The sequence below is a fragment of the Heloderma suspectum genome, chromosome 5 (genome assembly GCF_057233095.1).
Source record: "Heloderma suspectum isolate Gila_16-S chromosome 5, 16-S_ref, whole genome shotgun sequence".
NCBI classification, from domain to species: Eukaryota; Metazoa; Chordata; class Lepidosauria; order Squamata; family Helodermatidae; genus Heloderma; species Heloderma suspectum.
In genome coordinates, this window is record NC_139462.1 from 149,282,463 (window position 1) to 149,307,343 (window position 24,881).

The 24,881-nt window shown below is 44.9% G+C and overlaps 1 protein-coding gene across 9 annotated transcripts in view; it reads left to right on the plus strand.

Moving 5' to 3' along the window:
* Nucleotides 1–24,835, plus strand: part of TPK1 (thiamin pyrophosphokinase 1) — a 417,079-nt gene extending 392,244 nt beyond the window's left edge. For all 9 annotated transcript variants that reach the window (XM_084857754.1, XM_084857759.1, XM_084857756.1 and 6 more), the window contains one exon: nt 23,471–24,835. In XM_084857754.1, coding sequence (XP_084713880.1) covers nt 23,471–23,595 — 125 coding nt within the window. In that variant the 3' untranslated portion in view covers nt 23,596–24,835. The remainder of the gene's footprint in view (nt 1–23,470) is intronic.
* The last annotated feature ends 46 nt before the right edge of the window (nt 24,836–24,881 follow it).

Below are 24,881 nucleotides of genomic sequence, written 5' to 3' on the forward strand. Positions count from 1 at the left end.
ATAGTCATAGAACTAGTAGAGACTCAGGGAGTTTGTTTTAACTGAATTTTAATTGTTTTAATGTTGTATTTATACTAGTGTAGCTATATTTTAAGCTGGTTTTTAAGGCTTTTTGCCTAGAAAAGCAGGATATAAATACCTAAATAAATACATTTTACAACATACCGAATTTGTATCATGCGTATAAGCTGGGGCGCTGAAAAATGGGGGGGGGGAGACTATTACTTTTAAATTTGTATTACTTATATTTCCCTAATTTTATTCATCTGTCAACCATTGCTACAGTATCATTCCCCCTGCCACCAGGTGTGGTCATTAGGTCCGAAAAGCTGTATAAAAATGCTTTTATAAACAAATGAACAAATAAATAAGCGGGTTGGTTTTTTGTCAGTAATGATCACCTTTCAAATGGAAGATCCATACTGCAATTCGATGCATTTGGGGAACAGACTGGACAATAGCAAAGGCTTTTGACGGGCCTCCTGATGGAGTAGCCATCTCTCAAGCATGGGGCTATATTTAGGTTCTTCAGGGCCAGAATCCTTCTAGTCAGTTCAGACTTCCTATCCATCCCGTTGATCCCAGCAGGGTGGATGGAAAGGACTATCATCGCTGTGTCAGAGAGATAATGTTTGTTCTACAAGACAGCGTCACCCTCCATTTCCTGCCTATTCGGCTTGACCTGATTCGCACATAGAAGGCAAGAAGACAAGTACTTTTGAGAGACTTACTGTGGCCCTCTGGGGCAAAAGCTATCAGGTACTTCAGCCTTCCCTAACCTGGTGCCCTTCAGTTATGTTGTTTTTTCCCACCTCAAATCTACTGCTGCATTTTCCCTTGCAGGCCAAGAGAGACCGAATTAAACAATGCCCAACTTGCATTCCAGCCCTCCGCCTGAACCTGGCACTTTGACAGTTCATTTCCGGCTTAGAAAGGCCTGCCTCGTGTTGCACGTTAAAGACACTTCAGTGTGCCACTTCAGCCTGCCCTGCCTAGTCCAACTCTCTCCTGCATAAATTATGAAAATTGGGTAGACAGGTCTAATTTCCTGTCCCTTTTTCTGCAGTTCTGTTTTGCATAATGTATTCTGGTATTGCTCATCGTGGAGCTCTGCAGGGCAATGCCCCACTCTCACCCCCTATCCCTGGAAGCTTTATTCAGCTATCCCTCTGGTCTCTGAGCTTTCTGTAGGCATTGCCCTCATGCTTTCAGGCATATCTCTGCAACCATAAGGGCTAGTAACTTGCCCTTTTAAATGAAATGAACATGATATATGTTTGCAGTGGTGCATTGGTACTCAGTGTATGGATACGTATGTTTGTTAATGAGTATTTTAAGAGTAAATCCGATGTGTTTTTGCCTGTAGTGGTATGGAACTTGACAATCCCCTTGTTATTTAGTTTTGGATGATTACATCTTCTGTCACACCTAGCTGAACCATCAGCGAGATTAATCAAATCGCCCACATTTGCATTGCAGCAAGTGTTTTATCACTAATTATCAGGACTTCAGTGACTCTGACTTCTTGGGCAATTTACTAGAAGCTAATATCTACCAGAGAAGGAGATTTGGGGGGGGGGGGGCAGACGGGAGAGATTTCAGGCAAGATTATGAATGTCCTGGTCTGTAAATCAGGACCGCTTGACAGGAACTCACTACAGCCCTAGAAAAATATGCCTGAGGAGCTGATTTCCTTACTTTTCAATTGTGCCTGTCACCGTCTTTTAACCCCAAGTGCCTGAAATTAGTTGGCGTTGACAGAAATCCAACTAATTTCTAGCACTCAGGGTTAAAAGACCCCAACAGGCTGTAATGCATTTGATTTAGTCTATGATTGTTTTTTGCAGTTTTATTGCCTGATCTCTGGGCTGTCAATTCCCCCCACCCCTCTCCCTGGTTTTACCTAACAATGTTTAAAGAGTAGGTCAGCCCTGCACTTTTCCTCTTCTTTAGACTAGTTTATGGCTAAATTGGAGGTCAGCCTCAGGTCCTCCATGCTCCAGGATTGGGCAAGGCACTGATATACATCCCAGAACCTCTGTGTGTGACTGCCACCCTTCGTCTTGAAAGCGTGTTTGAAGGCTGGAGGTGACATGCAATTGATGGCAGTGTTAAAAATGTCATGTGCTTTAGCATGGTGTACCAGTACATTAATACAGCCATGTATTAAGATAAGCCATTTCAAACAATGATTTTTTAAAATTTAACCAAGGAATACAGTATGAATAAATATATATAGCAGCATATTAAAGCTGCTGTATGACATTCAAGGGCCAAGGAACTGGTCAGGATCTGATCCTTTACCATTAGCGCAAAGGCCTTTCATTCTACTTGGCCTAGCTAGAAAAAAACTTGTTATATCTCTGCCAAAGTGGTTTTCTGTAGAAAAATGGGGAGAAGGAAGACACTCAGTCCTTCAGGTTAACACAGCCCGTGGGAATACGAGATCTTCTTGAATTCTGGCACTAGGACGGAAGCCAATTTGCAAAACTAACCAGAAGAAAGTTTTAAATGTCACATTGAAAATTACTGGGGATAAGCATGTGCTCATTGCTTTCTGCTGGAAAGCGGGGTCACTGAAGGGAGGCCATGTGTCCTCTTTTACAAAGGACAGTCCTCTATTTGAAGGGCTGCCAGAGGAGTGCCCTCTATTTTGAAGGCATCTATATGAAGGCCTGTCCAGTTCAAGTCTGGTTTAGAGATAAAGAACCCCCAGAAGGGAGAGCTGGGCCTTGAAGTTGCCCATCAACAGCACCTGGGCAGCAGAGTGAGCAAGGCACACAGGTCACCTGGTCACAGCCTTCCCCACTGTGGTGAGGTGTACTGTATTTCCATTATCTTTCAATTATTTTAATTGTAGCAATTACTTCTAAACTTGCATCTACACATATAAGCATATGCAGATTTTATGCAAATATGTGTCCTCTTTTGTCAGTATTAATATTTTTCTACACACAAATACAGAATGAGGCTAAAGAACACTTCCGTAGCATTTTTTTATTATTATTTTATGTATATGGACTGGATCCAGGATCTGCCTTCCACAAGAGCAAGGGATCTTCCATGAGAAGAAGGGCTCCACTCACGGAAGGTCCCTCCAGCTGTTTTTTTGAGGATCCCACACACACCACACCTCATCCCATTCTACAGGGTCTCCTGACTCCCTGTGCAGCATTTTCAGGGGGCTGAAGGGGCTGCATGGGAAGGACTTGGCAGGGAAGTCCACTTCAGTCAGCGCAGTTGATCCAACATAAATCTGGATGCAACCCTCCATGAACATTCATAGATGCTGATGAGCTAATAATGCATGACCTTTTTTAAGAAACAACATTATCAATATGTTATAATGAGAATCATGTAGAAATATCTAACTCTCGCCATACAGTCCTATGCATTCTTAACTTAGAAGTAAGTCCGACTGTCTTCAATGGCAATTTACTCCCAATTAGTCAGTGTGCTTAAGAATTGTCAGGTGGTGATGGTGGTGGTGGTGGTGGTTTATTACATTTCTATACCGCCTAATAGCCAAAGCACTCTGGGTGGTTTACAATATTATTTTGACAATCATAGTGTCATCAAAGTCATTTTTGTATGGTTACATGTAACATTTGGACTGAGTGATTGTATATGAATAAATATCTTTATATTACAATGGATACATTTCCTGCATTGTAGAGTTCCACTTATTGAATTGGGTTTCAGGATTTATTTTGAAAGCCTGTTTGGATCCTTTCAGAAACACTGAACTGATGGTATGATTAGGTTTGTTGAATCACTATAGGGCTTGTTTACAGACATTTGTTCAGTCTGAACCAGTGGTTCCTACAAATTCTCCCTGTAGTGAACATCTATAGGATTTTGAATAAACAAGTCATTAAATAAAAAGGCACTGTACTGACTTGTAATTGGAAAAGCAGAGATGCTAGAGGTATGTACATAGCACATTTATCAAAAGGATGACTCTTGGGCTTAATGAAGTAATAAAATGAAAAAAAAAACATTAATGCTTAATTGTGAGGTAGCAGATTAGAACAACAGGTTCGTAACATCATGTTTTAACTCAACCTCATCCAGCTAAGGGATTACTGTTTATTTTTGTGTCAGAAACAACCCAAAATCTGTGTGTAAAATGATATTAGTCCATACTAATAATTGCACAAAAGGCAGTACTGAAAAAAGAGGGAATCCTGAGGTTCCTTTTCCCTGTTTTTTCTTTTCCACATGAGTAAAAACAAGTTGTGCTGGATCCAGACTAACTTGTCCCAGTGGTTACAGTAGGTCTACTCTAACCATGGATAAGGGCTTCTTCACACAGAGTTTTTTTTCCTGCTATTGAGATTGCTCACTCACTCACGGAGGTTTGTGGGCCCTTTAGACAATGCTGTGAATCTCCAGGGCGTCTCCTGCACTAAATGACCTTTATTCCATTTTTTAAAAGATCAGAGATAATGAGCTATCAAATTATCCCACTTGTGTTCTGCTTGAATTCCCTCCATGAAAAAGGAAAGCCACAAGACGAGGAGAGAGATCAATGAAACATATGAAAGACTCAGAGAAGGGGGAGAAGGAGGGGGAAATGCGGGGGAAAGGAAGCACGTGTAAAGGGAGTCCGTTGTGATCCTGCATTTAAAAAGGAAGCAGAAAGCCCTGTTTTAAATGTGGGATTGTAGGCTGGTGTAGAGATGCTCTAAGTCTGGATCCAATCCATTGACCCTAATCCAGCTGTGTGCTCATTGTGTACAGTAGCTAGTGGCTTGGGATGGGATGTACCTTTCCACCTGCAGCAAAACAAACAAAACTCATCCAGCCAGTACAATGGAACTAGCGACAGTATCCAACAATGTCATTCAGCTCATGCAAATTCCTTTGTGCTAGTGCAAGGGACCTCTAGCACAACACTAGGGATGTACGAAAGTCACTTACCTGGTCTTGCAGCTTGCTTCGCGGTGGGGGGGAGGCGCTTCGCTTCTCCCCCCGAAGTTCAGGCCGGGGGGGGGAGGCTTCCCGCCTCGCCCGGCTGAAATTCAGGCCGGGGGGGAGGCTTCCCGCCTCGCCCGGCCGAAATTCAGGCCGGGGAGAAGCGCCCCGTCTCCCCGACCGCGAACTTCAAAAGAAAAAAAAAAGCCCCGTGATAGGCTACGTAACGATTTACGTAGCCTATCACGGCTAGATCTGCAAAGTCAGCCGTGATAGGCTACGTTAATCGTCATGTAGTCTATCACGGGTGACTTTAAAAAAAAAAAGCGCGTACGCAAATGGCGGCCCCCATAGGGAGCCGCCATTTGCGTTACTTATTTGGTCCCTGTAGTCTACGTAAAGATTTACGTAGACTACGGTGAAAATAAGGGCAACGCTATTTGTACGATTACGTTTTGTAAATTTGTACGATTACGATTTGTACGTACGTTAATCGTTACGTAGCCTATCACAGGGGCGTTTTGTTTTTTTTTACTTTTCTTGTAATGGCGGCGGTGGCAGCCGGTCAAAAGACCGGCTGCCACCCCCGCCCCTGACGAAGACCTGCCGAACCGCTGCCGGGACCCGCCACCAGGAGCAACATTCGTAAAAGGTAAGTCCCATCCCGGGGGGGGGGGGGGGGCGGAGAATTTCTCCCCGAACCTTCGAAGGACCGAATGCGTTGGCACTCGGCCCCCTGAAGTTTCAGGGAGAAATTCTCCCCCATCCCTACAACACCAATAGCATTAGCTTCCATGATGGGTTTTCTGGGCATCTATCTTCCTCCCCAAAGGAAAGGGCTGCCCTCCGGTACCATCTTTATTTGGATTCCAAAGAGCGGTTTTGTGTTTTGGAGTTCAGACCCCACTTTTTCTTTGTACTTATCCTCTTGGTCAGATTCCTTTTCTTTTTGTCTCACCAATTTGCCTCCTGGGAAATGAATGTTTTGTGACTGACCATGCCCAGCATGGCCGCCATTTTGTGAAAGGGCAAGCCCCTCTCCACCATGGCAGCTATTTTGTGAGAGCACCCCCTTCATTCTGTCAAAATTCCACATGGGCCCACTGATCCAAAAGGGTTGGGAACTCCTGATCAAGAAGCTGTCTCTCTGGGAAGAGAGTCCACCAATTTATCTACCCTTGGGCTCAGGGAAGTGAGGGCAGGAGGGTGTGATTGGCTGACTCTCCAGCCACCGTTTCCCTTGTCAAAATTATCCTGCCAGAAGCTTTCTGCCCCTCCTGCCTATGAAGTTCCAAATGTGTGTTTGTAGAGGGGAAGGGGGAAGGGACCCACTTTGAGAAAGGGGGAAATTGCCCATACAGACTCCACTACTTCTCCCATCCTGATCCCCCTCCCCGCCCTCTCCAAACGTAGCTTTTCTGATTTTAAAAGGGCACCTGCATGTAACGTGCAGTTTGCTTGTCGGGCCTTACTCCTTTTGGAAGTCAACATGACTTCATACTGCTTATTTCTGAGAATTGCTGCTTCCCCATATTATAGATTAAATCAGTTGGGTTGCTTTTGCCTTGTTCCTTTCCAGGCAGGCTTTTTGTGACGTGAAGACAAATAGATGAAGGAAGGTGAGGTACTTTGATACAATGCTAATGAGGCCGATACAATGATCTTAGATAAGTACTGTCACCTCAGTGCACTGATAAGGGAACGCTGCTTCCAAGGAGGATAAAGATCAATGGAGCTGCTTCCCTAACAGGAGTGTTAACGGTCTTGCATAGTTGCCTGAGGTTTAAAAAATAGATCTGTCTGGAGGAGAGAGCAACTCCAGTGTTTTTGGCTGTCTATAGCAAATCAATCCCCATCCCACCCCCGCTACCCAGCCCCGCCCCAAAGTAGTATTTTTCCACTCCAAGATGAACAGCCCATAAAACATAGAGCTCATACTTAGCTGGTGTGCATACATTTATTCGTTTCACTTTCCAGTGAGAATGTAATGCCATGTTTCCATAAATTCCATTATCTTCTCAAAAGTAATGGCACAATTTATTCTCGAAAGCTCCACAATAAGGCTCCTTGTTATGAGGTTTAATTTGATCCGAAGCTGCTGTGCATAATCAAAGCTTTATGAGCCACATTATAGACCAGCAGAGAATGGTCCATGAGGCAGAAACATTCAGCCAAGCGTAATGGTGACAAGATGGCAATCGAATGGTGGACAGATGTCATGCATTTGCTTGAAGTAAATCCAGACTAAACATTACCACATTCCTGTGATCTTTCTATTTGTTCATGGCTGTGGTTTGAAAAAACTGTGTTCCATAGAATCTTGGGGTTCTTTGGAAGCTCACCTGGGATTCCTCAGTGAACAAATAAATCATGGTGGACAAGCTTGGATGAAAGATACAGGGATGTCTGACTCCGCAAAACCCAAACATATCAAGGTTCTTTGATTTCCACCTCGAGGCTTATTCCAACTTGTGTCCGTATCAGATTGCAAGCAGGGGGAGGGGAGGTTGCACAAACATTCATGCATATTTTATGTGCATTTCCCCAAATGTATGCATCAATTGTACACATTTTTCTGTACACATTTTTCTCCTATTGACTAAAGTGCATTTGTGTGCATTTTTCAAATGTACACATTTTTTCATGCGTCCTTTTCAAATGCACACATTTGGGGAATGCATACTTTTTGTCGCGCGAATTGCATCGCAAGCTCAGAAATGTATGGACTTCAGACTGCAGATTGCGTTTGGGTCTGGGAGGTAGATATTTTACTTAGTTATTTTATGTATGTATTTATTTACTACATTTCTATACCATCCAATAGTCAAAGCTCTCCCCCATCCTTACTGAAAGACTGCTTAATGAGTAGCAGCAATCTTCCCCAGCAGTGTGTAGTGACAGGAGGGTGTTGGGGGCATTTTAGGGTGCATTCTCAGTACATATGGAGCTACGCTGAAGTCCCAAGCGCTCGGCTGGTGCCTCGCATGAACAGAGTTCACCAAGGAACACTCCCAAGAACTAGGGATGTACAAAACCCCTTCCCTGGAGTCCGTGGGGGGTCCACGAGGGGGAGGCGATCCATCCCTCCCCCCGGAATCCTCGCTGGCAAGCTCCGCCCTGTGGCGAGTCTGCGGAGCCGCCGGCCAGCTCCGGCCGCTGGCAGACTTCCGGCTTCTGCCAGCCTACGGACGCCATTTACATCCCTTCTCTTTGCTGTGACAGGCTACGTAAATATTTACGTAGCCTATCACGGCAAAGATCAGAGACGCAAATGGCATAGCGGACACCATTTGCATCCCTGCTCTTTGCCGTGATAGGCTACATATATCTTTACGTAGCCTATCACGGCAAAGAGCAGGGACGCAAATGGCGTCCGCTACGCCGGACGCCATTTTCTTCCACAGGCCAGCAGCAGACGGCAGCACACGGACCGGATCCGGACGGTGGCAGGTAGGATCCGTTCCGGGGCAACTTCATGGGGTGGCAGAGGTGGGTGGTCTGTTCTGCCACGGACTCTCATTGGAGTCCATGGCAGAATTCTCTAACATCCCTACCAAGAACCCTCTGCAGTGTGCAGACACATGCAGGTTGAAAGAGTGAAGGTAGAGCATTTGCAGACCTGTGCTGTATGTCATATGCACAAATCAGATCAGGATGATGCATCCCAAGCCAACCAGTATTGGACCCTAGCAAGCCCCCCTTTTCATGTATCTGGAGGAGTGGAGGCTGCTTTGTCATGTCTGTGTTATTTATTTCATTGCTCCCTTTTTGCTGTACAGTTGAGCACAAGTAACATCACCAAAAATCAGCTGTGATGCCACCAGTGAGAGAACTGGACTGTAATTATCATCTTAATCTGGCTATATATATATAAATCAGACTGTTCTAATCTTAATATACACAGAAGCCATTCCCCCGCAATTCAGTCACATTCCAATATGAACACAACTCAAGATGGCACATAGCAGCAGACAGGATACCGTTCCCAAGTGCTCCTTTACTTCTTCCCATAGGCGTGAATAGTTGCCATTCACTCATATATGTGTGCAACCACGGGGGGGGAGGGGGTAAAGTGATGCACTTGAGTACAGAGTTACAGTGAGGACAAAACCTGCTCTTCATGGATGGCCAAGATCTCACTGTCAAGGATCCCACAAGGGTATTAAATGCGTCTCTGTGCAGGGACGCACCATTCACACCCATGAATGCGCATACACGGCCCCTGCAATGTGCAGGCCCTTGCTTCAGACACACACATATATTACCCATCATAATGAGTATTTTGCTAGTTAGAAAATAAAACAGTAAAGTGGAGTGCTGCTAGTCTTCCAGTACTCGGTGAACTGCAAAGAAAGGTGGTGCAATACTCTCTAAATGCAGATCTTGCTCCTTACGCAGGATCTTTAGGGAATTCCTCTCTAGATAAATTGTAATAGGTGAGAAAATTGTAATTCAGTATTTCACTTTACTTGTGTTTCAAGTTATTGATCTTCATTTTTCTATTGTTTTATAATGCACAAGTTCCCTCAGTGGGAAAGACGGACGTTTGTGTTAATTTTAATGAAGCTTTTAATAAAATATTGTTTCTGATATTCCAATATGCGGGCTTGAAGAGCCTTTTTAAAAAATAAAATACAAAATTCTAACTCATCTACCTATATTTTCAGTAATGGAAACAGCTAGAGCAGGGGTCCCCAACGGGGCTTCTGAGGGCACAGGTGCACCCTCGAGGCCTTTAATTGCACCCCTGTGCTGGTTTCTATGTACACAAAGCATGCCTGCTGACTTCTTGGTTGCTCTACATTTTTAAGTCTATGGACCTGGTTTCTATATAACTTTAAGTCTATGTACCTCGAATTGCTGTTTTGACAGTCCCCCTTGCTCTCTGAGTGGCCAAAGCAGTAGGTTACAAACTGGTTTACTTACTCCCATTCTGTGCCTGCTAGGAGTGGGTGTGAGTGGTGGGTGGCTGTTTTGGAAGGGAAAGGTAAGCGTTCCCCTTGAATGCAAACCAGCAGTATGGCGATGGGACCAAGTGGGCTGGGGTCCTTTCCATCTGAGAAGGGAGCACAGGCAAAGGGAGGGCATTTCCTGCCTGCTTGCTCACTCTCCTATCTGCATTTTGGGGGTGAGGAGGATGGTGCTTAGTCTCCGATGCTTTATTTTTGTGTGCTGGGTGGTGCAGTGCTTGTTCTCTCTGCCCTTCTGTTTGTTTCTTGGGGGTAGGTGGGCAAAGCAGTGGAATTTCCAGCACATTCACTCCTCTGCCTGCGTTGCTTAATCTCCAGGGTTTTGTGTTTGGGGTGGTGGTGATTCGGGGGCATTTCCCATTTTCCCCCATGGCTGCCTGCCTTGTGTTTACTGAGGCACTCTGGATGTGTTTGGTGCATGTGGGGAGCAGGTGCAAAGTTACGGATTTTGCGGCAGGCTCGCTCACACGCCTTCACTATTTTTCTTCACTGCGCATGCTAGAGTTCTGGGCTTGCTGTTTGCCCCACCCAGCTCCTTTCATTTGATTTTTGTGGTGTGTGGCAGCAAAAACCTTTTATGGGGGAGGGGGGAAGTCAGAACCTTTCCCTGCTTGCTTGCCCACCTGACTCCTTTCTGACCTGACACTCACACCCCCACAGTGGCCATTTTGTGAGTAGCCACACACCCCGTGGTGGCCATTTTCTCACTGGTGTCCATGGCACTATGTCAGGATTCCAAATGCACCCACAGGCTGAAAAAGGTTGGGAACCCCTGAGCTAGAGATTGACTTTACATATTGCAGGAAGAATTAGAGACAACCTAATGGAGAACTTACTGCAATAATAATATTCCTTGATCCCCTGGAACAGTGTGGGGTTCTGAACTTTGAGGTCATTCAGCATGAATCTTTGCACATCTGTATTAAGTTTTGTGGATCTTCAAAACCAGTACAGGATTCTGTACTGGTTTGCTACTCTAGAGCACAGAGCTGGTCTTTAAGCGGTCTTTCATCCATGTTCAGTCAGATTTGTCCCAAGTTTTCTTCCAATGACACTCTAGCTGACATCTACCACATGATATGTATGTATATCATATATATATGTATATATATATATGATATCATATCATATATATATGTATATATATGTATATACATATATATATGTACACTAAATATGTAGGTCTTTCAAGTTTTTTTAGGGATGTCAGAGAATTCTGCCACGGACTGAAATGGGATCGAATTCCCTTCAGTCCATGCCACGGAATCCTCTGCGGAACGGCACCACGAGGTCCTGCGGAGCCAGCAGTTATGCGGCTTTTTTTTCATCGTCCGCAAAGAGTCACGGAATTTTCGTAAATAAAAACGCAGGGTAGTATGTTCCAATAATAAATACGTAATTTTTTTTTAATGAATTGTGCTCACCGCCTTGTGGGTGTTCTTTTTCAGCTGAAATCCTCCGTCTCCATTTACTTTCAGCCAAAACACTTCCTCCTCCTAGGGCCTTCCCAAAACAAGGCTGCCCTAGGTGTGCCTGAGCGATGCACTCTTTGTTTAAAGCAACGCTGTTTGAAAGAAAGAAAGAAAGAAAAAAAATTAAATGACCATGCCGGTCTGGAGTCTTGCACGAGGTATTATTCTCCCTGCTAAGCTTTATATTTCCACATCCAGCGTTGTTGTTGACGTTGTGAGGCTAAAATGGAGAGGAGAACCAACTCTGCACATGTCTACTCAGAAGTAAGTCTTATTGAGTTCAATGCTACTTACTCCTACACATGTCAGCACCTCACTTGCCCCCAGCTCAACTTTGTATTTCCACATCCAGCTCATGATCAAACCTCCCGTTAGTTATCTCACTGGGTGACTTTGGGCTGGCCTCTAACCACTACACTACACTTCTGTTATGGAACTCATGAAAAAGAGACAGTATATAATGGAAACCCCTTCATGGATCACTGCCTTGTTGTGGCGAAGAGGCTTGCGTAACTCAGTGAAGCCATAAGCTATGCCGTGCAGGGCCACCCAATATGGACAGGTCATGGCAGAGAGTTCTGACAAAATGTGGTCCACTGGAGAAGCAAATGGCAACCCACTCCAGTATTCTTGCCAAGAAAACCCCATGGAACGTATCACAAGGCTAAAAGATATGACGCCGGAAGATGAGCCCCTCAGGTCGGAAGGTGTCCAATATGCTACTGGGGAAGAGCAGAGGGTATTTCCAAGTAGCGCCAGAAAGAGTGAAGCAGCTGGGCCAAACCCGAAAGGACACTCAGCTGTGGATGTGTCTGGTGGTGAAAAGAAAATCCGATGCTGTAAAGAACAATATTGTTTAGGAACCTGGAAGGTCAGATCAATGAATCAAGGTAAGCTGGAGGTGCTCAAACATGAGATGGCAAGATTGAACATCGACACCTTGGGAATCAGCGAACTAAAATGGACAGGCATGGGCGAATTTAATTCAGGTGACCATCATATCTACTATTGTGGGCAAGAATCCCTTAGAAGAAATGGAGTAGCACTCATAGTCAACAAAAGGGTGGGAAAAGCAGTACTGGGGTACAATCTTAAAAATGATAGAATGATCTCAGTACGAATCCAAGGCAAACCATTCAACATCACAGTAATTCAAGTCTATGCCCCAACAACTGAGGCCGAAGAAGCTGAGGTTGATCGGTTCTATGAAGACCTACAACACCTTCTAGAACTAACACCAAAAAAAGATGTCCTCTTCATCATAGGGGATTGGAATGCTAAAGTAGGAAGTCAAGAAATCACCGGGATAACAGGCAGGCATGGCCTTGGTGTACAAAATGAAGCAGGACAAAAGCTAATAGAGTTTTGCCAAAAGAACATGCTGATCATAGCAAACACTCTTTTCCAACAGCACAAGAGGCGACTCTACACATGGACGTCACCAGATGGTCAATATCGAAATCAGATTGATTATGTCCTTTGCAGCCAAAGATGGAGAAGCTCCATACAGTCAGTAAAAACAAGACCTGGAGCTGACTGTGGCTCAGATCATGAGCAGCTTCTTGCAAAATTTTGTCTTAAATTGAAGAACGTCAGGAAAACCACTAAACCGTTCAGGTATGACCTAAATCATATCCCTGATGAATATACAGTGGAGGTGAGGAATAGATTTCAGGGATTAGACCTGATAGACAGAGTGCCTGAGGAACTATGGACGGAGATCCGTAACATTGTTCAGGAGGCAGCAACGAAATCCATCCCAAAGAAAAAGAAATGCAAGAAAGCAAAGTGGCTGTCTGATGAGGCTTTACAAGTAGCTCACGAAAGAAGGGAAGCGAAAAGCAAGGGAGAAAGGGGAAGATATACCCAACTGAACGCAGAGTTCCAGAGAATAGCAAGGAGAGACAAGAAGGCCTTCTTAAATGAACAATGCAAAGAAATCGAGGAAAACAACAGAATGGGAAAGACTAGAGATCTCTTCAAGAAAATTGGAGATCTCAAGGGAACGTTTTGTGTAAAGACGGGCATGATAAAGGACAAAGAAGGCAGGGACCTAACAGAAGCAGATGAGATTAAGAAGAGGTGGCAAGAATACACAGAAGAACTATACAGGAAAGATCTGAATGTCCCTGATAGCCATGATAGTGCGGTCACTGAACTTGAGCCGGACATCCTAGAGAGTGAAGTCAAGTGGGCCTTAGGAAGCATTAGTAACAACAAAGCTAGCGGAGATGACAGTATTCCAGCCGAGCTATTTAAAATCCTAAAAGATGATGCTGTTAAAGTGCTGCATTCAATATGTCAACAAATTTGGAACACTCAACAGTGGCCACAAGACTGGAAAAGGTCAGTTTACATTCCAATTCCAAAGAAGGGCAACGCCAAAGAGTGTTCAAACTACCGCACAATTGCGCTCATTTCACATGCCAGCAAGGTGATGCTCAAAATCCTACAAGCTAGGCTTCAGCAGTATGCGAACCGAGAACTACCGGAAGTACAAGCTGGGTTTAGAAGAGGCAGAGGAACTAGAGATCAAATCGCCAACATTCGCTGCATCATGGAGAAAGCAAGAGAATTCCAGAAAAACGTCTATTTCTGCTTCATTGACTATGCTAAAGCCTTTGATTGTGTGGATCACAACAAACTGTGGCAAATTCTTAAAGTGATGGGAGTACGAGACCACCTTACCTGTCTCCTGAGAAACCTGTACGAGGGTCAAGAAGCAACAGTAAGAACCAGACATGGAACAACCGATTGGTTCAAAATTGGGAAAGGAGTACGACAAGGCTGCATATTGTCACCCTGCTTATTTAACTTATATGCAGAGTACATCATGCGAAATGCTGGGTTGGATGAATCACAGGTCGGAATTAAGATTGCTGGGAGAATTATCAACAACCTCCGATATGCAGACGATACCACCCTAATGGCAGAAAGCGAAGAGGATCTAAAGAGCCTCTTGTTGAGGGTGAAAGAGGAGAGTGCAAAAGCTGGTTTGAAACTCAACATTAAAAAAACGAAGATCATGGCATCTGGCCCCATCACTTCCTGGTATATAGAAGGGGAAGAAATGGAAGCAGTGACAGATTTTACTTTCTTGGGCTCCAAGATCACTGCAGACGGTGACTGTAGCCATGAAATTAAAAGACGCTTGCTCCTGGGGAGGAAAGCTATGGCCAACCTAGACAGCATAGTAAGAAGCAGAGACATCACCTTGCCGACAAAGGTCCGTCTAATCAAAGCTATGGTTTTCCCAGTAGTAATGTATGGCTGTGAGAGCTGGACTATAAGGAAGGCTGAGCGCCGAAGAATTGATGCTTTCGAACTGTGGTGCTGGAGAAGACTCTTACGAGTCCCCTGGACTGCAAGGAGGTCAAATCAGTCCATCCTAAAGGAAATCAACCCTGAGCGCTCATTGGAAGGACAGATAATGAAGCTGAAGCTCCAATATTTTGGCCACCTAATGCGAAGAGAAAACTCCCTGGAAAAGACCCTGATGCTGGGAAAGACTGAAGGCAAAAGGAGAAGGGGACGGCAGAGGATGAGATGACTAGATAGCATCACCGATGCAATGAATATGAACTTGAGCACGCTCCGGGAGAGAGCGCAGGACAGGAAGGCCTGGCGTGCTATGGTCCATGGGGTCACGAAGAGTCGGACACGACTGAACGACTGAACAACAACAACATATAATGGAAAGTTCTTTCTGAAGCAGTCACACTTGTACAAACGCAGCATGAAGGGAAAGATTAGCAAGCTTCTCTTTGAGTAAAAAGCACACTCTGCACATGCTCAGGGAATGGACAAAATGAGGAATAAACATACCAGGGAAACAGCTGGATTGAGAGAGAATCTCCCCTCCCCGCCCCCATATACACACACACACACACAATGGACGAATACAGTTCTTCATATTCCCTGGTATGTTTAGCACAGAGCACTGGCTGCAAACCGCGGAAGTCAAGCGGCACCGGAGGTACATAATTCATACATCCCTAAGTTTTTTTTCCCCTGCCTTTTGCTTTTTTCCACTTCTTCATGTCGGCACGGCACATGAAAAATACTTCCCTTCCCCATGCAATCCAGTTTACACCAAGAGCCTTTGCCCCATAGCTTGCTCTCTTTTCTTATGCTTCCTGGTCTCATAAGCTAGGTTGAAAGAAGTGAACTGCTTGATCAGTAATGTGCTTCATCTGTCATCTCAGCCCCTGGTGGTCATATGTGGTAATCCTGGCCATTTTAGAGAAGTATTGTTTGGAGAGCAAACATACTTTCAAGAGCTCTCCACGCATGTGGGCTAGAAACTTTTTAAAAAAGTAAAAGACGAACATTTCGGTACTAATAAATAAATATCCAGTCACCCATAACATGGTTTGTTATCCATGAAAACCATCAATTTAACATCTATTTAACATTTACATGAAACCATTGGGGAAGTCATCCAGAGGTTTGAGCTACAGTGTCACCAACATGCAGATGACACACAACCCCACCTCTATTTTCCACCTACTGATCCCAGGGAGGCTGTGGAACTCCTGAACAGGTGCTGGGAGGCAGTTTTGGGATGGATGAGGGTGAACTAGCTGAAGCTTAATCAAAAAGGACAAAAGTACTTTGGGTGGGGAAATCTGCTTATCTGGATGGAACAATTCAACTGGTATTGGATGGGCTGCATTCCCCCTGAAGGACCAAAATTCGTAGTTTGGGGACCGTCAGCTCTGTCTGTGGAAGCACAGGTAGCAGCAGTAGCCAGGAGAGCCTTTTATCGACTTTGGTTGGTACAGAAGCTGTGACCCTATGTAGGGAAAGCAGACTTGGCCTCCATTACGTATGTCCTCATTATATCCTGACTTGGCTACTGTAAAGTGCTCTATGTGGGGCTGCCTTTGAAGATGATGCAGAAACTCCAGCTGGTACGGAATGCAGCTCCTTGAGTCCTTGTTGGGACTAATATGATGATCAGATCATATTACACCAATTCTGTATCACTGCACTGGGTGCAAGGCAAAAAAGATAATCTTTGGCAGTCCTACTTACTGGCCACTAAGATCAGTAAGGTTGGCAGGCATTAGAAAGAGGGCATTCTCAGTGGTGGCCCCTACCCTGTTGCATTTCCTCCCAAAAGACATATAGGTGGGCCCATCTGTCACTGCTTTAAAGAGGGTTTTTGTTAGTTGGTTTTTTTGTTCATTTGTTTTAAACTCATTTGTACTCTGATTTTTAACTGAAAGTGTAGGGTATTTGCTGCTGATAAATTTAGCAATAAATGTAAAAATGAAATGTATTGGAATTGGTTTTGTTTAAAATTGCTTACATTTAATATGGTTTTATTAATTTTTGTATTATTTTTATTCTGTAAGCTGCCTTGGGAAGACTATGGTCTTGAAAGGCAGCTAAGAAATGGCTTAGATGAATCACCAACCAATCATTCGGGATAGTTTCATCAAAAGATGGTCCAAATGGCCCACACTCAAGTTACAGCTTTAGCCCCCTTCAGACATCCCCCCTCCATGAATTCAGCTCAAATGAAAAGGGTAGTGGAACCACAAGTACTGGCCATACAAAGGCCCGCCAACACCGCCAGAAGCGCCAAGCACACAAGGCTCCCGATCGTGGACAGGATCATGACCTTCAACGGAATGTGTGTCAGCTTCTCGGTAAACCTCCCCCAGCCTCACAGAGGTCTGGGAGTGGATCCCAGCGGAGGCTGGTGGCTCTGGTGCCAGGGTGGTGGTGAATCCACTCTGGGTTTCTGTCAGAACTCTAAAGAAGCTACTTTGGATAGCTCCTTGGGACTTCTGACTGAAACCCGGAATGGATTCACCACCCCATTGACATCGGAGCCACCAGCCTCCACTGGCAGACCCTTCTCCCTGCTGCATTCGGAGGGATTTTTGGAAGGGGGCTTTTGTACACTATTGACATTGTGCCATCACTTTAAAAAAAGCGTGAGCTGGAAAGTTCCCAGTTCAAGTGTCACCTCAGTCATTGGGTACCTCGGGGCTGTTGTAAAGGTGTGTGTGAAGCATCATCATTAATTTCCAGTGAGAAGATTTATGACGAGGGAGGAGACTTGTCACATGGCACGCCACCCAGAGCTTTTCCTATAGCGCAGTGATGGGCAACGTATGGCAAATCTGGGTGAACTCTTCCCAAAAAGGTACTGAAGCAAAATTCTCACCCATCCCAGGTGAACAGTCCTGTGCCAAAAAGCGATTGTTCGTTAAAGGCATAGGATAGGCTTTGCCTTGCCACTTCATTAATTAACCTTGGCCATGGGTGTTTGTTTTCTTCAATTACACCAGTTTGAAATGTTTGCTGGGTGGGAAATCACTTGTTGACATGGAATTAGGTGAACTGATAGTCCTGTTTCATTCCTGTTTTCACTCGTGATAAGAACGGCTTGGAGGGAAAGATGAACGGCGCCACCTACTGTACACAAGGCACTGTTGCTGGACTGATTTTATTCAAGTGACTAATTTCCCATTGTATTTTAGCCATCATTTAGCCCAGCTGTGTCCTTCCCCCAGAGAGAAGATATTTGGGGGGGGGGGGTGTTCCCACTTGCAAGCAGACCACACGTTTTGTATCTAATGTACCTGCGTTTAGATGTGATCTCAGTATGAGGAAGACACCAATTGTTTGTGCTGCAGCCACAAAACTTTAAAACGAAACGAGAAAGAAACACCCCACATTTTAACAGCTCAATTATATGAACCGGCCTTGCACTGCTAGATTGCAGCTGGCCTTCCTCAACCTGGTGCCCTCCAGCTATGTTTTCCTGCAAGTGCCACCTTTCCAGGCAGGCTAGGGACAATGGGATTTGTAGTCCTCCCCCCTGAAAAACAAAGGCACTTCTTGCCAAGCTGCCGCTAGCCCTGACAAGATTGAAGAAAAGCCGGCGCAATGGCGCGTTTGCTTTCCGAATATTGAAATATGTGCGGTTGGGGAACTGTTGCTGAGGAGCTCAGCCTTGCTGCTGTTTTAACTATCCTCCGAACACCTTGGCTCCAAAATAAAAAAAGCATTTTGCTTGGGGAGGGTGGACCAAACAGAGGCCTGCGGAGCCAAAGAAAAATAACATGTACGTGTCGTCTTTGTTTTGCAGCAGGCCTTTGTTCTGGCGAGGGCCACATTCCCTTCAGGGCAACTGTCAGAGGTCACATGGCAGCAATGGATGCGGCACTCCCTCCCCATTCTTCCCCACCAAACAGGCTGCTGGGCGAGAGAGTGATAGCGCTCACCAGAGGACTGAATGATGGCTTGCGAACGTTTGAAATTAGGCCAAAGGCTGCATGCTGCCCCCGTTTTACAGCATACCCTAAGCAGAGTGCCATATCCTTAGTGTTTAAAGCGGTGCAAGGTTTCTGGCTATATGCAGATGCCTTACTCTAAGCCACATGTGAGAAACCCATGGCCTGCAAACAGCAGGCAGCCCTCAGTGGCCTTTCCTGTGGCCAGCCAATGCCTTGGTTGCTGCCTGCTGAAGTCTTCCCCCCAACATACACCATCCCCACCACTATCCATTTTCTTCCTGCCACTGATAACATTTCCTACACTGATCTCCAGCTCCCTTGACCCAGCCATCTCCAGAGGGCCAATGGGTGCTAAAGTGTTATCCAGCACCAAGAAGCTGGGATTCCCCCACACTTCCTAGGAGGCTTAGTTTAAAAAAAAAAAACGCTCAGTGTGGGTGTATGCACAGGGCAGGGATGGAAATCCCCAGACCCAATCCAGCCCTCCAGGGGTCCCAGAAAGCTACGCCGCTTTTCCCAAACCACTGCTCACTTGGTGGTTTCATGGCTTTTGTGCAGTTTTTTCTCCTCTCTAAAAGTTCGAGTGCTTCTTCTAAGGGTCAGTTACTGGCAGTCAGAGCTTCAAGCTGTCCCCTTTGCCTTTGGCTCCACCCACCACTGGAATGCAGCCCCAAGAGTTTCTCTGGAATGGATTTCAGCCCTCTGACTAAAAGAGGTTCTGCACCTGTGGTGTGAAGTGTCAGAGAGACAGAGAGAGGTGTTGGGGGATTTTTTTTTCACCATGGTCCCTCCCACCAATAGTCCCTGAAAGGTTGCCCAGCCACAAAACCCCTGTTGCATCCAAAGTCAGCTTAGACACCCTATTCAATTTTGGTCCAGGCACCTATGGCAAGAGAGCTAGGAACCTAGGTCTTTTCAATTTTGCACACTATCAAGAACATAAGAACATCAAACGAGCCCTCCTGGATCAGACCAAGGGCCCATCTAGTCCAGCATTCTGTTTACACAGTGACCAACTGTGACCAGGAACATGAGCAGGACACGAGCGCAAGAGCACCTTCCCACCCATGTTCCCCAACAACTGGTGTACTAGGCTCACTGCCTCTGGTACTGGAGGTGGCACATAGCCATCAGGACTAGTTGCCATGGATAGCCTTTTCCTTCAGGAATTTGTCCAACCCCCATTTAAAGCCATCCAAATTGGTGGCCATCTCTACATCCTGTGGTAGCCAATTCCACAGTTTAACTATGTGCTGTGTGAAGGAAAGGAAGGAAAGGTTCCTCCTGTGCAAGCACCGGGTCATTATTGACCCCTAGAGGGACGCCTGCTTACGTTGGCGTTTTCATGGCAGACTATAGCGGGGTGGTTTGCCATTGTTCTTCCCCATGTGAAGGACTTCCTTTTATCTGTCCTGGATCTCCCACCAACCAGCTTCATAGGATGACCTTGGGTTCTAGTATTCTGAAAGAGGGAGAAGAATGTCTAACCTAGATCCCCTTTGTTCTGCAAGGAGCTGCTCCCCCCAAGCCCCAAAGTTGCACGAAAGCATATGAAGAGTTCCTCTGGGTTCTCCTCTCCCCAAGAGTTCCACTCGCTGCCGGCCATCTGGAGCTAGCTCTGCTTCCCCTCCTACACCTCTTCCCTCAGTCTCCTCTCCCAACTCGGTTTTTATTATTTTTACTTTGATTTGGTTCAGGATGCACAGGAACCGCATCATGTTCCCTCTTGAAGCCTGTACCTAAGGGAGCCTTGTAGCCTCATGGGCAGACTTCAGGCTTGCAGGATCTATGTTTGTTTTTACTAGAAACCCGAGATCCACCAGCCAGATCCTGGCACAAAAGACATACACATAGAACTAAAGTATTTATTTTGAATACCAGAACTGAATGGAGCTCATGGTCCTTCCACACAAAAATGCACTCCTGGTTACCCTAATCTTTCATTTCAACAGCATAATTTAGGGCTGGGGACGGTGTATCATTTTGTGGCCTGCTACGGTTAAACAAGTGGGAGTTAAAAATCCTTGCTGATCTACAAATTACCCAAAGATCTACTAGTAAAGTCAGATCTACTTTCCACCTGGCATAGATGTCTTCAGGAACTTTCAGAGTTCCATCTGCCCAGGTCCTCATGCAGATTATATGAGCACCTCTGGTGGTCTGGAACCAAGGAAGGCCTCCTGATCCACAAGCATCCCTCAAAGAAGTGACCCTGTGAAGGTTTGAGGCCTACAAAGGCAAGGAAAAGAAAAAGGCCTAGAGGCCTGGGGCTTTTTCTTGGGAGGGGGTACCCCTAAGAGTAGTTTCATTTCCCCAGTTAAGTTATATTTCTTCCAGTTTGAAACGGTACTTTCGGTTTTGAGGGAGAAGGGTATATAAAGAGAGCGAGAGAGCTAGGAAGAGTAGAGTCAGGAAGTCCAGAGCCTGAAGAGAGAGCACGAAGAAGCAGCCTAGAGGAGTCTAAGTACAGCTAGAATGAAGGAACTTACATTTTGCAACTTTTATTTTCTCTTAATGCCTTCTGTATCACTCAGCTCTATTGTAGAAATACTTTTAGTTGTGATTTGCTGGCTTTAGTTTACCAGTAAACTGTTGTAGTTAATCCCTGTGTCTGGAGTGTCAATCACCCCATGTCTACAGCCTAAATCCCACCTTACTGGAAAGGGGAAAGTAAAAGGAAGGTGGGACTCTTAAGGAGGCAACAGATCCTTAAGGAGTTGTTCGAGGAATCCAGGTCATAGCAAGATTTGTTGCTGTCATAAACATGTTTCCTCTCCTGCACATATGAAGGGAAGTGATATCCAACAGAAAAAGGTGTTAAGCTGCTAGTCCACAATATGATGTTTCAATACGCCCAAAAGGCCAGTTTAATGGGCATTTAACTGGGGGACAGCACCAGTGAGTTCCTGGATATGGGTACCCTCTGTGTCCTCATCCTTTACATCACCACTTTTAAAAAGACATGTCTGGGGAATTGCAATGCTAATTAGTTGTACGGAAAAAGAAGTGGGGCTAAAGAGATCTTGAGTTCTTAGATCAGTTTTATGGACATTTGCTCCCTGGTCAGCAGCTCATTTTTAACAGGAGTCATTCTCTGAATTGTGTAACGCTGAAGGACCAGCAACACTGGCTGGAAGCAAGCGGAGCGCTGCACGACACAAGAGAAAAAGGACAAAGCCTGCTAGCACAAGAAAACCGTTTTGGGGGGAAAGAAAAAAATATTTTTAAACCTTTTCAACAGATCATTTTGTTGCACTGATTGGCTTTACCCTTTTATCGTTTCACTTCCACATGAGCATAGATAAAGGCAAATGCTTCTTAACCCTCTCCTCCCCAGGGAGAGCAAACACTCTGCCATTGTTGCACATGGCTACAAAGGTGATAAATAATAAGGGAGAACCATCAGCAGCTATACTGAAATCTGGATGAGGCGCTTCGGAGTGCCAGCCTGAGACCTTGGCTAATGCATCTTGGGCACACAAATCTACTACACTACAGGCTTTCAATGGGCTAACAATCATTGCCTCTTCCAGGGAACCCCGAGAATTGCAGCTCAGTTAGGCAGAGTTCACTGTTTTGTGAACTCGAAACTGGCATTCCCAGGGTTCTTTGGAGGAAGCCATAATAAAAATGTTTAACACCACTATCTTAGATACATACATACATACATACATATATATATATATATATACATACACACACACACACACACACGCTCTAAATGTGGGAGGAGGGATTTTATTATCTTGTCATCATGGCTGTAGTCATAGGCATACTTATTTGGCAGTAAATTCCACTGAACATTGAGGGCCTTATATTTGAGTATTAATGCTTAGGATTGTGCTGTAAGTGGCGAAGGGAGTAATCCTATGGTCTTCAGACAGCGCCTGGGGTGTCATAGGATTTTTTGGATTCCTGGATCCCAGGAATCTGAGCTCCCCGCCCCTTCCCTTCCCAGCTGGTACAGAGAACTGCACTGGCTGCCTCTATGAAAGGGGGCAATTCTGTGGGCAGGGAGGGGAGGAGACCAGGGCGGCCAGCTTACGAAGAGTCCTCCAGCTGCCCCAGCCCTCCTTCCCTCCTGCTCCACAGAGCCCCAGCTAGATGGGCAAAAACATCCATCTAGCAAAAATGCAGGGCCAGAGGAACGCAGAGGCGACAATCACCTCCCTCTCTGCATAGGATGATCATAAACCTCTGGATTCAGAGGCTATGAAGGTGTGAGGCCTACAGAAGCAAAAAGAAAAAAGATGAGGCTTAAGAGGCCTGGAGTTTTTTGTTGGGAGGAGGTATCCTTGAGAGGAGTAGCTTCACTTCCACAGTCAGTTTTGGGGGAAGAGGGTATTAAAAAAAACCAGAGTCAGGAGACCAGAGCCTGAAGAGGGAGCAGGAAGAAGCAATCTAGAGTGGTCCAAGTACAGCTAGGGTAGAGGAACTTACGTTTCACAACTTTTATTTTCTTTTTAAGGCCTTTTGTATCACTCAGATCTATTGCGTAAGTATCTTTAGTTGTGATTTGCTAGCTTTAATTTATCAGTAAACTGTTGTGGTTAAACCCTGTGCCTAGACTGTCAATCACCCCATGCCTATAGCCTAAACCCCACGTTATTGGAAAAGGGAAGATAAAAGAAGGAAAGCAAGGAATCTTAAGGCGGCAAGAGATCCTTAAGGAGTTGCTCAGGAGGTCCAGGTCATAAGGGGAACCCTGACAGGGGCTTATGATCATCAAGGGCCAAACCCATAGGATTGTGACCTAAGAGTATTAACATGCTTATATCTATTTCTTATGTTAAGAGTACAAATGCATCAAGCTCCAGGAATTCTTGGATTAACCTTTCTATTTCATTGCTTGCAGATGGAAGCATTTTAAGGTTTGGAACACTCGTCAGCACTTCAAACACTTGCGATGAATCTGGGGTTGTGACTGTCAAAACTGACAAGCCTTTGCTTTGGACAATGGGCATCAAAGAGTGTGCTTAAAAGACTATAAATCACCTAATTTTGTTCAGCCCAAGGCTTAAAGTGACATTCCATCGAAACTGCCAACCACCAATGAACTCAGTTACAAGTCATTCATTGTAGTTTTACAAAGCTTCAAAATTTTATGCATTACCTTAATTTTATGCGGCTCCAGCCTGTAGCATGCCTGGGCTTTTATGATTTTTATCGTTGTTGGAGCAATGCTATATTTATATGATTTTTCTAAGGTCTGAAAATTGGTATATTTCTGGATATACTGTGTACAGGGTTGTTTTTAAAGAGGGGGAGGGATGGTAAACCTAAGCAGATATACAGTATCTCATAACAATTATTTATCACTTAAACTTCCTCAAAAATTGGTATCTGCCTTCAGCAACATGCCAACTGGCGACTGCATGCATGTATACTTAGGCCAAGTGTGCATGTCAGGAGCCAAATAAGGCAAGAAGGGCGAACACAGACATGCAACCTCCACAGTGCACATCTGTGTTTAAGCAGAGAGCCTTGCTGAATTTATCTTCCCCAGCCCCAAGGATTTGTAATAAAGCGCCAGGTTTTCACTAAAGAAAACACCCAGTAAACCCTGCTGGTATCTACACAACAGTACTTCCCATCCTCCAGCCCTTGTCCTGGTCACTGAAAGCATGGATATCCTCATGCTGTGGCAGATGTAAACATGGCTGGCTCTGATGAGCACACACCCTTGCCACCTTGAGCGCCATTTTTCTTGGCCAAAAGGCAGGGTACAAATCAATCAAATAAATAAAGATAAATTAAAAGGGTACGAGAAAAGACAGGCACACATTGAAAATGTGTGCCAAGGATAGGGGAAGATGGGAAGAATGCCTCCTATATAGGTGTGTGTGCGCGCACACACACACACACACACACACACACACATATAATGGGGCAAGGTGCATATGGTAGCTTTGCAAATATTCATAAATGAGGTTGTCAAAGATATACATGAGACTAAGGATTGTCATGACTGTCACTGGGAACAGAATTAATCTACACCAAATCCCATTGATTATCAATTTAAGCAGCACTGTTAGTATGTTAATCTGCCCTTGCTTTAATCTACATGAACCACTGTAACAAATTTTGAGCTTGAAGCACTTCATCCTAATTGCCAATTTAACTGAATATACTATTCACAAAGAAAGTCAAGTTAATGCCACGTTGAAATCAAGTGTTATGCCAAGTCTTGCATTTAATAAAGATTATTTTTAAAGAGTAGGTTTGCTGGTTATGTTTTTGCTTCTGACATCACATGGGGGAGCTAA